We start from the raw sequence: 13,722 nt of genomic DNA, 5'->3' as shown, positions 1-13,722 counted from the left end.
AAGGCGCAATTTCATTTACTTCAATATTATCGCGAAGCTCCTTGAAAATAATGAGAATTATTATTATTTTTTAGTTCATAATATATTTTTTAGGGCATGCGTATAGATTTCTGAATGAAAGAAAAAAAATATTTATTGTGAATTAAAGAAGTATTAAATGTTTTTTCTCAATTTCTCTTTTGTTGTAATTGATCCCTTCAAAGAAACATCTTGTGGTCACAGTTCCGTTATATTCCACAATAAAGCACGCCTATTCGACAAAGAATAGAGTTGTCTGACGGAATATGTGTGTGTTCTAAATAAATAGTGTGTGCTTGATACATGTTACGCGTTTCACGTTTCTGAACAATGCGTCTCGGTGGTCAATGACAGCTGTCACACGGTTATTCTTGTGCGTAACGTCACATTAATCGGCGCGCACGTCCGGTCGTTATTTCGGAAAAAAAGCGAAGAACAAGTGGAACGAGGAACAAAGCGCAAAGCGCCGAATAATTAAAGCGAAGCGGTACAAGAAATTCTCACGATATTTGAAAAGAATAGGCGAACACACGCATATCACGAGAAAGACTCGCGCGACGTTTCCTCCCGAGAAAGTGAGTTTCTGCTCGATCGAGAAATAACGGTGCGTGCACAAAACCGAAAATAATAAAAGCGCCATTGGGAGGAAAGCGCACGCGAATTGCTCGTATCCGGAAGGGGACTCGGAGAAGGTAAGACGGAGGGAGACTTCTCCAAGGGGAAACCGAAAGGTGGGCAACAAGTGCGTGTGCCGGTCACGCGCCCGCGTCCACAACCGGAAAATCGACGTTTACGCGCGAGAGTTGACCGGAAGAGTGCGGTGTAACATTAGCTATGTATGCAGTTCAGTTTTTTAATTTGTTACTTATCTTTATAATTAGCACACAGCTACTACTGACTCGAAACAATCGATGAAAAAAAGGGAAATCAATCGAGTTAATCGATTTCTCGTTTAATTTTGTTTGAAAATTAATATAATAATATTATATCACATTGAAAAGAGATTAAATACAGTTTTCTATTGTAATACTTAGTTTTTCTCAATATTGTATTGTACAATCACGATGTCAAATTACTTTAGTTGAGTCGAGTGACAAAAAACAATTAATTTTGTAAAATTTATAGTATTGTAAAACAAACCGTTTGTGCTCGCCGATAATATAAATGTGTTTCACATGTGTAAAATTCTCTCTTCTCTTGCAAGTAGTGTCTGCGTACAGCACAAGGTGGCGACTCTGCGTATAGATCTCTCATTCGATTACGACATTTGCAGAAAATGTCGTTATTAACAATATGTTGTACTTTTTCTTTATTTAAAAAAATGCGTGTTTTCTTGTTTTAACATAATTCTTTATTTACAACATTGTACAAAATCATATTGGTACGTGGTACAATTGTTCTTGTCGCGTTATCTTACGAGCTAATGACAATTACAAATAATGCGCTTATTTAACACCACTTTGTATCTATTTGTAAAAATCTTTGGCCGATTGCGAAACGTCTTTGAGCACAATTTCTCTTTGCGTTTATTCTTACGATTATTATTCTTCTTTACGCTTTAGATCTTTGGCGCTTATCATCTAAAAATAATCAAGAGTAATGATTATTATCTTGACTAGATATTAATTAGCTAGTAAAACAAGAATTTACAATGAACGATGTTTGAAGTCTGACGATCCGCAAAAGAACAATGTTTATCTTAAATAAGAAACGCTCTGCCATCTTTACATAGAAAGAAAGTTTTTTCAATAACTATATATTATAATAATAATTTAATACAAAAGATATATTGATGCACACATTAATTACAATTTTTAAATCTATTTTCGAAATGTAGACTTAACTAAAACCCGTTACAATTGTCGCGCTTTTACTAAACTTACAAAAGTGATAAAATATACATATATCTATCAACTATATCTTACAAAAAAAAATATCTCCAAAATTTCGGCTGAAACTTCTTTTATATTTTCGCGCGAGTAGTCTTTGGATCCTTAGCTGTTGTTTTTCTTAACTAAAGTAACTTACAATATACAAATACACACACAGTTGCTTACATTCACAATGCAATCTCCAAAAAGCTGTTTACAACGTACCTTAACTTAACGTGTAAAAATACAATATTAAATAACTCAAAATCATAAAAATATATATTCGCTCACTTGACTGCATACTATGTTTCTTACAATCGCAGCTAAACAATAAACTATTTCGCAAAAATAATAATGAAAGCCAATAGAAAATATCATTCAATTCTTGTAGACATGCAATTAGAATATATTTTATAGAATATATAACACACCTTTAATTGCTTAGCTTAAGATTACAAGTAGTAGTGCTTTTGGTGCTGATTAAGCATAGTTCAGTCTTGCAGTAAGTTTTATATAGCAATTATCATGAAAAAAAAAACGTGCCAATTCTTTCGATATTTGAAATATAATTTGTGCGTTTTGTTACTAAATTCGGCACCGTAAGAGAAATATATTAAATTTACAAAATTAAAGAGGACATTAAAAGGAAACGTGCGACTTCTCAGTTGGATCTATCTCTTGGCATCATGCCTCTGCAGAAGGTCGCACAGAGCGGCGATGTAGCTCTGGGCCATCTGCAGAGTTTCGAACTTACTCAGCTTGTGATCGGTCCCAAGGCTCGGTACGACCTCGCGTAACTTATCGAAGGCGTCGTTCAGCCCGTTCATGCGACGTCGCTCGCGCGCGTTCGCCGCGAGACGCCGGCGCTTCAACACCGTCGGCGACGGCGGGACGTCGCGCGATCTTCGTCTGCCCTTTCGCGGACTTATCGGCGGCGTCGTAGGCATTTTCTAAGTAAAGAACATCGTTTTACAACTCGGTCAGAACTTGTTTCTTTCAAAATTTAGTTGGGTTCTTAATCTTTACGATGAGATTTAATTAAATTAATTGTAACTACACACCTGAGTCGAAATGACGGGTTCCCAACAGTTGACGCGAGGTTCGACGATCGCGAGGATCGGTTTGGTGTTTTCCAGAGACTGATATCTCGGCTCTTGAGGAGGAGTCTCGTAGCAATATGGCGGCGGCTGATAGTCCATCGAACTCTCCTCGTATAACGTCGATCGCGGCGACGTTGTCTGGTCTATCGAATGAGATGGTTCGTATCTGCAAATTGACGCGCAGCAATGTGTGAAAAATTTTTTCAATAATATTCTTCGCCATATAAAATTTTTTCGTAGATTGAAAATTTCTCGTAATTATACCTTTGCGGGGTGACGGGCGTCAGGACTCCGTAAGGTCCTCGGTCGTATCCCTCCGGAGTCTTCGCGTATTCCGACACCACGTCCTTGGCGTAATCCAACGTCTCGACCTCTCTTCGAGGTGTAAGTTCGTTCTCGTGCGAGCAACTGTCCCGATACGCGATTCTGGTGGAATCGTAATTCGGGGAGTTGTAGGGTGATGGATACAGGGGGTCATAGCTTCTCGCTGAGGCCGGATACGTGGGTGTCAGCACCTCGGACTGTGTGTTCTGATAGTTGCAATGATGATTCGATAACAGGGCCATCATCGACGAGATCTAGTTTTGGGCGGGAATACGGTCGAATGTTCTTGCGCGATGAAGAACAAGGAACAGATTCGCAAAATGATCTCCGCGCAACTGTGAGATTATTTTGACGAGATTCCTAAGACATTTTGATGTCACTTTAACGCAGATCGCATTCCATCAAACTTGGCAACGCAATTGGCGGCGATGTACATATTAAAAAAATACACATACACACACTGCGATATTTTCGAAATGTTCTTCCGCGGAACTTCAACGATTTTTATGGTCGCGATTCGGTCACCATTTCTCTTCGTCAATCAACTTTCGCTTTTACCGAAGAGTTGTAACGTAATACCAAGAGAAAGATTCCTTGAAGATCATCGGATTTATCGTCTGACGCGTCACCCCGCGCGAAATCGATCTCTCATTTCGTCACCACAGATAGTCACTGATCGCTTCTCGTGCGTCGCGTTTTTCGCGCGCGGCTCGCAGAGCAAGGAACATCAAAGTCGAGCGGGACTGCCGGTGTTCCTCGAGATCGGCAGGAACACCAAGAGTGGACACAAGGTACAATCCCCGATCCTCACGGTGTAAAGGCTCAAGTTTGAGTGCGCTCTGGCGCGTGCCAGAGCGTCCGTCAGCAGATCAACATATGGTTCCCACCTTGTTTTCTACCTATCCCTATAGGCGATACGTACACCTGGCAGCGGTTCATTCGGGTTCCTCCTGTACCTACCCCTCTTCTCTTCGGGTTCTTCGGCGCTCGCTTCACGAACAACGCTCGCGATGCAAGAGCTCGTGCCGCTTCCTCTCGCGGTTCGCCAAGGAGCGGTCGGTGGTCTGAAAAGAAAGACCGCACGCGAATGTTCTCTTCCACGAAGAAAGATCGGATATTCCGTTATCGCTTAAACGAAGCAGCTCTATATGATGTACTTGTTTTCAACAAATTCATATTTATTAACAATTTTATGTATTTTTCGTTTGTAGAAACGTACACTCATTTAAAGCTAATTCGTCGAGCGTTTCTTCGGGGTTTTATATATTGAAAGCTTACGCGCAGATGACGAGTCCATTACAGCAACACCGCGCGCGATGACGTTCCCGTTTGATTCGCGCGGCTCTGATCAGACGTATTAGCGCGGCGGTGACGTGACGGAAATTAATTTTCAATTTCCGATTTTCCACTTCTTTATTCCACCTTCGCCGTCGGCGTCCGGACGAACGACAGATGCTTCCACAATAGGAGCTACGCCACGTGTAATAACTATATGTAACATATTATACCGCCGCTGCGTGTAGGTTTGAAAGGAACGTTGAAGACACACAACCGGGAGAGGAAACCGAAGACCTCACGTATGCGGTTTTCCGTCATTCTTAATCTGAAAGTGAAATACAATCTCGCACATTTCAAAATCGTAAACCTCAAGGATCAAATTAAACGTTTTTCTTTTCAATCAATAAAAAAATCGAACAGATCGATATGTTGATTAACTTTGCGTTGGCAAGATTTAAAGCGATATTAAGTGGGGATTATGTAGAATGTCTTTGTTGTCGCGATTGCACTATCGGCTCGAATCGAATTTCTCGATGTATCGCTGACGGTCTGTTAAAAAAGGCGACGAGTGCGAGACGAAAGGGAACGCGTTGATAGAAACGAGCGACTTTTAAATTCCGAAAGTCGTCAAGATAATGTGAACGACCGAGATGTAAGGAAGATACACATACAGGGTGTTTTGTTTGTCGGAATATTTGAATATAAAAAAAAACAAAATCGTGTTTACTCCGGACCGTATTAGCCACGCGCGCGATATTTTGACAGAGAACGGAAACATTTTGCTGTGACGACTTTGCGCAAAACGCTCGAACTTCTTCCCGCGCGAAGTCGATCGGCATCGATCCGCGATCGAGCGCGGACACCGTGTAGATGAGGAATCGGTACGCGCCGACAGAAGATAATACGCCGAACGGAAAGAGAGAGAGGCAGAAAAGGTAGCAGGATACAACGGTCGCGTGCTACTACCACTACAGGGCCATTCGCCTTGAGACAATTAGCGATATCCATCTCCCGCGGGGATCCACCCCTCGGAACGGAACAGAAAACGGGCGCGCGCGTGGCAGTCGTCTAAGAGCGCATACAACGAGAAGAGAGTGGCCGCAAGGTGTCGGCGGCCGAGGGCGGGAGATCTCGGGATAAAGATGCGCGTGGCGCCGGAAGGAAGACCCCGAGAGATTGCGTCCGATCTTAAAAACACACCGCGTAAGATCGGATCGAACGACTTGCCAAGATTTTTCAGATTGCGAATTAGAAGATTGAGAAATTTTAGTTACACACAAAGTTTATCGAAAGCAATTACATATCGGTTTCCTTATTGCGAATGAAAATATAACGTTGGGTGAAAGTTGATGTTGTTTTGTGTAGATGCCGCTGATAAGAAGGTTTTAATAATCTTGTACTGTGTGAGAATCGCGATGTATACCTCGGGGAAAGGTGTAACGTGCTGGTGGAAGAACAAAGATCACGTGATAAAAAGAGTCCCAGAAGGGAGAAGAGAAACGCACTCGAGAAAAAAGACGCACCTTGCCAACCGGGTGAGCAAAGTACAGTGCAATCGATACTAACGATTACGGGCATTTAAACACGTTCGACTTAAATTCGAGTAAAATTTTGTTCGCAGCTTTTCCTTCAGTAATAAATAAAACGTATCGACACGCAAGTGCTTTATGGATTTTGGAAATGTTTGACCGCAGTCGGGATTGACAGTAACCCTCGTCATGCAATTATTAGCTTTTCGTCAGCCTGTATTTAATTTCGCGTCCAATTTAAAATTTTGTCCGAGGGGTGGAGCGGTCGTGACGAGAATGTGATAGATCGACTCTTCGCTGTTTTTAGTTTCGACACTTCACTGCTCTCGAAAACGAATCGTTTCCGAGTGCCATATGGTATCGCACGTGGCAAAATCCTGAAAATTCCTACGAACTTTTCATTTTATATTTAAAGTTATTTATTTTCCATTTGCGCACAAGAGGGATTTATACAGTAAATTAAACAGTCATAGTCGATATGTTCAATAATTATGAAAACATCTCTGTCAACAAGTGACAATTATACATACATACATACCGTAATGATCTTCATATTCGTTTGATGCTGTGAAACTTATGTTCTTTTGAACTTCGTGAAAATCTTGCGACAAAACTCGCAAGATTTTCTGAAAACGTGTATCGGCGACATATGTTGGTAGACACATTGTTGTTATGTTGTTCTTCTCAGCCACGTACTAAAAGAGAGCGGCTGCAAAAACAAGGCAACATATAAAAGGGAGAAGAATTTCCCTCCTGAAAATTGATCAAAATGACGGATAATATGCGGGAACAGTTGCGGAAAATCCTTTTCGTTTTGCATAGTACATCAAAGTCCTAGGTTTACGTTTTTAGCTATGTTTTCAGGTCCATTACTTTAGACATGTTCTTTCCAAGAATTCGCGCTGTAAGTATATCTATTACAAAAATTTTCAATAATTTGCATCGGCTATGAGCGATCTAATTAGCTTCGAGTTGTAAAAAGTAAGAGAGTTACAGAAAGAATCGTTAATATTGTAAGATATCGGCATCGTGGTAGGGATCGAATTGTGTCGTAGGGATGCTATCTCTAGTGTTCGAACGACAACGTGAGCAAAATGGACTTCTTCGACGGGCGAAACTACAGAGTCAATAAAATTCTGCTGTCGTCAATCGGCTTGTGGCCCTATCAATCGCCCAGGACATGTTATATTATAGTCGTCGTGATAGTGACTATAGCCTGTACGCAATGTTTCACTAAGGTAGGGCGCTAGGTCGATCATAGTGTGTTCACGTATTTTGGAGAAACAAATCCTACGTAGCTTACCTTGGTAGCGAAAAGCTACGAGAGAGGAAAAGAGAAAGAGAGAGATAACGAAATGTATCTTTTTCGCACGCGCTTAATTATTATACACATAATGTAATAATTACCTCGATTCAAGATATGTGGCATATACGCCTATATTCACGACATGGACGTCGTGATCGAGTGCCTAATTCCAATAATGGTCGATGTGTCGGGTATGTCGAAAATAATGAATTCCATGCTGTCCGCGAGTGAGGTGAGTGCGAGTGATTTTGTTCTGTTGCGATTTTCACATGCGTGCACTTACTCGATTTTGCTTCATATACTTTACTCTAATATCATCAGATGTTTGATTATTAACTGAGGCTGCGATAAATTTATAGATAAAGGCGTTGTTCGATCAAGTAAAAAATGATTTCTATTTGCTGAGAAATTCCAAAGACATAGAAATTCTCGAAAAATACGCGGACCACGGTAGAAAATTTTCAACTATTTACGTTTGTGAGTTTCGACAAGAAAGATTTATTAAACTGCTCTCCTACGTGTAATTTGAAATTCCAAAGTGCTTCGTGTCCTCCTGACACTTCCATTTTAGGTGTTATATTCACGCTAACGGGAGTGTTTATGTTGATGCCACTCCAATCGTTGATTCTCGGAGTCGCCAACGGGACGACGACTCGGCCGTTGTTGCACAGAGTCGAATATTACGTCGACATGGACAAATATTACTTTCCGATCTTGATTCACGGATATTTAACCGTTGTGATCTGCGTGACGTCCATTGTCGCGTGTGACGCGATATTTGTGATATTTGTACAGCATGTTTGCGGATTGTTTATCATAACCGGGTGAGTATTTTTTTTGACGAGATTAAACGTTTTGACTTGTATAAAAAGTTTTTTCTTACTTTTTAAAAATTAATATCGTTTTCTTTCTCGAAGCTCGCGAATAGAACGAGCGATACAAGAGGAGCACGTGCCCGGAGATGCCAATCCTCCTGTTGTGAACGATAAGCCGTATCGAAATATGGTGCAGTGTATTTACGACCATCGAGCAGCTGTGAGGTTGGTGTTTTTGCATGTAGTATTTTAAAATAAAAAAGTTATTAGGGATAACACTTTTAGGCTTATAAATCTACTTGTCTAACTTTGACGCTTTCTCGAAATTTGTTATTATTTTTAATCAAGTTTCGCCCGTTTCATGGAACTTGCGTATTCGAATCACTTTCTGTTCCACGCCGGACTCAACATGATCGGTATTAGCGTCACGGGTGTTGGGGTATGTATGTTTTTCTTCTTGTGTGATGTAATGTACTGTTGATAAGACAAAAAGAGAATATCATCTAATTTGACAATAATAAAATATGACACACAAAATAATTTTGCAAAACCAGAATTAACATTAAAAGCCAAATAAACGAATTTTTTAACTAAATGATCATATTATAAATGTCACTACCGATTAATTAAAAAAAATATATTATTTAGATTGTAACAAAATTAGACGATATGTCTGAGCTTCTTAGACTAGTAGCCGTCTCGTGGGCGATATTGTTCCATCTGTGCTTTGAATGTATAAACGCTCAGAGATTGATGGATTATAGCGGATATCTTCACACTAATCTGTACGTATTATCTTAGCGTGCGTTTTAAAAAAGATCAATCAATAGTTAATTTTGGAGTTAGTCGAAGTAAATAGTTATCTGATTGTAGCAAAAAACCAATAAATGATTTATATAAATTCGGTAAAGTAGAAAATAAATTACAAACAAATTGAAAACAAAATCTCAAACAAATTTTGGGAAAGCATTTCTCAAACTCGACAATTGCAGAATAAATTTAAACTGGTACGACGCCTCGCCCAGAACGAGAAAGCTCGTTCTTTTTATGATGATGAAAACGCAACCGCCTTGTGTGCTAACGGCCGGCGGTATGTTCGTGTTGTGCATGGAAACGTTTGCTACGGTAAGATAATGTTCTTCACAATTGTGGTCGATCGACCAGATTATTGGCGCGACTTTGCTTACAATATGATGATCGGTTTTTTTTGCTTTAAGATCGTGAAGACCGCCGTGTCGTACTTCACCTTTCTACGATCGGCGCAATAATGAATTCCGAATGCGATGAAACGATTCGACATCGAACAGCAACCGCGTCAATGGTCAGCTCGAGATTTACGTCTGAAATGAAAAGCAGTCGCTAAGATTATTACTTTTAACTAAAAGTGTACTTTTATAAAAAAAATATGTCAAGATATTAAAAATAAAATTATATGTATGCGAATATACAACTAACGTTGTTACAACATTATCGGAAAAATATTTTTGTTTTTACTAACATGAATTTCAATATGTCTTTCTTGCAATAGATTTTTTAAATTTTATCAGAGAGTAAATTGAGTATTTTATATACACATATGAGATGCAAACTGAGCATTTTAGACATCTCTGCGTGGTTTGTCTGCGCATTTAACACGATATCACTTATCTCGCACGTCTCTCTTATACTCGCATCAACTCGCGCACAACTGATCGCGAGCTGCAAATGTCTCTGTCAACGTCTCGGATACGCATTACGTACAGCGTTATTGCTCCGCAATTCGACAACCGCCGCTGTAGAAGCCATTATCGTGCAAAGCACGTTTCCACGGAAGTATACAAAAAACAAAAGCAAAGCGAGTCCTGGAACGATATTACAAAGAAAGATGAGCGAATTGCGACGAAATTTGTGTTGAGTGCTCTTGCTTTACGAGAAACGATCGCAAAGTTCTAGCGACGTCTCGCACTTTTACAACTTTCCGCGAAAGCGGCGATTTAACTTCGTACTCCTCGTCTGTAAAAAAGATATCGCGTATATAGCATGTTGTAAATTTATCTCCTTTTCGCGAATAACTAAAACGTATCGAAACTGATTCCACGCGTGGGGTGTAATTTTTCTCTATTACATGCCGTACTCAAACGGAATTCGTAACGAAGTCAGCAAATTTGTCTCGCTTTTCTTCCGCTCGCTCGCAGGCGCAGTGCAATATCCGCCGCGAAACAGCGAAGATGGACAATGTTCAGGGCCAATACATGCGTATCAATCAGTTTCTCATGTGCCTCATCGGTCAGTGGCCGTATCAGGATAGATGGGAGAGATTCCTGATCCAGATCGTCTTCGTGCCCGCGGTTTTTTCTCAGGCGGTTCTTCAGGTAAATTTTTCAATTTTCTTCTCAAAATGGTAAACGAATGGAGTCACTTTAGTCTTGCGCAAAAAAACTTGAAGAAATTTTACAGGGCGGCGGTATGATCACCGCTTGGTTCGCGGGTGATATCGACGCGTTTATGGAAAGCTCGTCACCTTTCGTAATTAGTCTAATGTGCATCTGCAAGCACGTTAATTATACGTACAATCACGGGCAGGTACGTTTGTTTTTTTCCGTGAATTAAAAATGTCTCATCTTTGTCGTACGACATTTTAATGAGCACAGCTCATTGGTGAACGTAGATGAGGAGGCTAACCCTCACGATGACGGAGGATTGGGATATTTACTCGAAGCTCAGTCACGAGTGCGACATCCTTTGTCGAAACTACGCGATGGGACGAAAAGTCACGATCGCTTACGCAGGTAAAACGAAATTTATTAGCTTTTTTCAAGATTTCGCAAATGTGTGAGTCAAAACGAAATATCGTGAAGTAAAAATAAAAAGTTTTCGATTTATGGTAAAATAAAAAACCACGACTGGAACTAAGTAAGAAAGTACGACCTGTGACTGATACATCATTTACAGTCTCTTTGTACGGCTCGATGACTCCCTTTCTTGTCGTACCGGTGATATTAAACACGGCCAGCTACTTGGGGATGTACAACGTTTCGGAGGGTAGACCTCAAATGTTCCGTACGGAATATTTGCTCGACACGCAGAAATATTACTATCCGTTGTTAGTGCATTCGTACATCGGCACTCTCGGGTTCGTCACTATCGTCGTGGCGATCGACTCGATGTTGGTGTTTCACATTCAGCACGAGTGCGCGATGTGCGAAATCCTGGGGTAACGCTCCGCAATAATGGCACTTCATAAGACTGAACAGCATTTTCATTCTCAAAGCGCACCTCATATATTCGCGACGCGAAAATCGCCTGAAACTAGATGGTCAGTTAAACAACAACCGAGAGTTTTATTAATCGGTTTTTTCTGCCAGCATTTATCGACGGAAATCTATCAAGCGGTCGGTTAAATGTTAACTTTTATATGTACGTTTTTTTCTTACATCTCTATAGATCGTTGCTACGTAAAAATTGTACACGATCGTGTAAGTTGAGTGTTGTTAAACGTAAGGAAAAAGATATTGTGTATAATAAATGTGTCATTGTGGTCTCATACGTAATTTTATTAATACGCGTGCCCGAATTCATATCATCCATACGACATTTTATCGTTTAACACACAATGATGTATGATTAAGAGACTAAGAAAAATTGAAAGTTTTGTAACATTTAATTTGAAAAATTTTATTTTTAACAAAGTTATAAAAAATAATTTACTGAAATTGTTTCATTGTGTGAGTGTTAACATCCTCGGACGAGATTCTGCCTGGGATACGTTCATTAACGAGCGTTTTTTAGATATCGGCTAGCACGGATTGTCGCGGCTGACACCTTAGACATAGAGTTGCATCCGCACAGAGAAGAAGACGCGTCGTACCGGCACGTCAAGAACTGCGTGATCATGCACAATCACATAATAGAGTTAGTATATAAATAATAATATTTAATAAAATTTTTATACTTTACCGCAATATTTTTATTAAAGAAATTTATGCTTTTCTCCTTTTGGTTACATCAAGATACGCCAAGCGTCTTGAGATTGCGAATACAACGTCGTATTTTTTTCAACTAGGTTTCAATATGATGGGCATGACTTTTACGATATTCCAGGTTAGTTATTGAAGCAAGTAAGAAAGCTTACAATTTATAAATACGATTACTACCTCAAAGCTTTTTTTTATATTTATAAAATTATTATCTTTCAAACGCTAAAACTTACAATAACTATTTAAAACTTATGATTACTCAGAGCTAGAAATTTCTTTTGTTATACATGCGACTGTGACAAAAATCTCACATCTACGATTTATACGATTAGGCGGTGGTGAAGTTGAGCGATCTAAAAGAAGCTTTTCGATTTGTGTCGTTTACATTTACCTTATTTTCCGTTCTCTTCCTCGAAAGCTGGCCGGGCCAACAGCTGTCGGATTATACCGATAAAATTTTCGCATATACGTAAGTACTGCAAGTAGCGCTGTGTGAAATGTTCCGACACATTGTTATATTCTTTAAAAAAATTCACCTGCTTCTTAGATTATTGTATAGTTTACGTAAGACAACCATATCTCATGTAAAAACTGCGTATGTACAAAAAAAACTTCGGAAAGATGTTGTCTAAATGGACGATGTCTTTAACGAAGTAACAACATATTGTTCTTTCAGAACCGACGGAAAATGGTATCAGTCTTCGCTGAGCGTGCGGAAAGTTATCAATCTTATGTTGTTGAGAAGTTACGTGCCAATTAGAATAACCGCGGGCAAGCTGTACACATTGAACCTGCAAAACTTCTCCGCAGTAAGGAAATTTGTCATTGTGTATGTGAAATTTTGTCGCTATCTCACACTGCTGACGCACTTTTATGCATTTTTAGGTCGTACGAACGTCGTTCTCTTATTTCACCGTTCTCTGTTCGATGCAGTAAACGTTGTAGTCTCTGAAGATCTGTTATTAGTAATAAGAATTAGATGCAATTGAACTACTTTCATGTACATACATAATTTCCACTTTCTCAAAGAAAAGAAAAATTGTCTATGAAAATTGTTGGAGTTTATGTGTCAGTAGGTGGTACGACAACGATATTATAAGTTATGACTTAAGTATTTTCTAAGAATTTAATATTTATTCTATTTTTGTATTTATAAGAGAAGTAACACTCAACGTGAATTTTCATGTAAACTATCAAATATGTCATATACCTATTATTGATTACACAATTTTCATATTCACACTACTTTTTTTCACAAAGATCGTAACAGCATGAAGAATATGACACAGATGTACGAACTATCTAAAACAGTATATTATCTTAAAAGAAAAGTTGTCACACTATAAACAATTTTATAATAATATGTTTACTATAAACTTTACATGAATTAATTATATACACTTACTGCATTGAAAGTTACGTATGACAAAACGACTAATTTTCCGGCAGTGAGTGTCAACGATTGTTTGCTTTTCATCATAATCATTACGAGAAGCCTTCTTGTCGCTAGTGACATGTTGTACCA

The 13,722-nt window shown here is 39.3% G+C and overlaps 3 protein-coding genes across 3 annotated transcripts; 2 read left to right on the top strand and 1 right to left on the bottom strand.

The window, feature by feature from the left end:
- Positions 1-1,821: 1,821 nt before the first annotated feature.
- Positions 1,822-4,120, bottom strand: LOC109855341 (protein Fer3-like). The gene is made up of 3 exons (XM_020429512.1): positions 3,254-4,120; positions 2,951-3,155; positions 1,822-2,839 (listed from the first exon to the last, which is right to left on the bottom strand). Exons 1-3 carry the CDS (start codon positions 3,556-3,558, stop codon positions 2,561-2,563), a joined length of 789 nt encoding a protein of 262 aa, XP_020285101.1. The 5' UTR covers positions 3,559-4,120; the 3' UTR covers positions 1,822-2,560.
- Positions 4,121-7,214: 3,094 nt separating this feature from the next.
- LOC109855646 (odorant receptor 9a-like) lies at positions 7,215-9,509 on the top strand. Its single transcript, XM_020430116.1, has 9 exons — positions 7,215-7,358; positions 7,539-7,658; positions 7,786-7,903; positions 7,998-8,250; positions 8,344-8,466; positions 8,590-8,680; positions 8,890-9,026; positions 9,234-9,366; positions 9,459-9,509. The coding sequence occupies exons 1-9, from the start codon at positions 7,215-7,217 to the stop codon at positions 9,507-9,509; spliced, it is 1,170 nt and encodes a 389-aa protein (XP_020285705.1).
- A 939-nt stretch (positions 9,510-10,448) lies between these two features.
- Positions 10,449-13,193, top strand: LOC109855557 (odorant receptor 13a-like). The gene is made up of 9 exons (XM_020429966.1): positions 10,449-10,592; positions 10,678-10,803; positions 10,889-11,009; positions 11,173-11,434; positions 12,010-12,132; positions 12,231-12,321; positions 12,530-12,666; positions 12,874-13,006; positions 13,083-13,193. Exons 1-9 carry the CDS (start codon positions 10,449-10,451, stop codon positions 13,131-13,133), a joined length of 1,188 nt encoding a protein of 395 aa, XP_020285555.1. The 3' UTR covers positions 13,134-13,193.
- The last annotated feature ends 529 nt before the right edge of the window (positions 13,194-13,722 follow it).

The sequence above is a fragment of the Pseudomyrmex gracilis genome, unplaced genomic scaffold, assembly GCF_002006095.1.
Source record: "Pseudomyrmex gracilis isolate BER0280 unplaced genomic scaffold, ASM200609v1 scaffold_3, whole genome shotgun sequence".
NCBI lineage: Eukaryota > Metazoa > Arthropoda > Insecta > Hymenoptera > Formicidae > Pseudomyrmex > Pseudomyrmex gracilis.
Note: the sequence above shows the minus strand (reverse complement) of the source record. Positions and strands in the feature narration are given on the sequence as shown.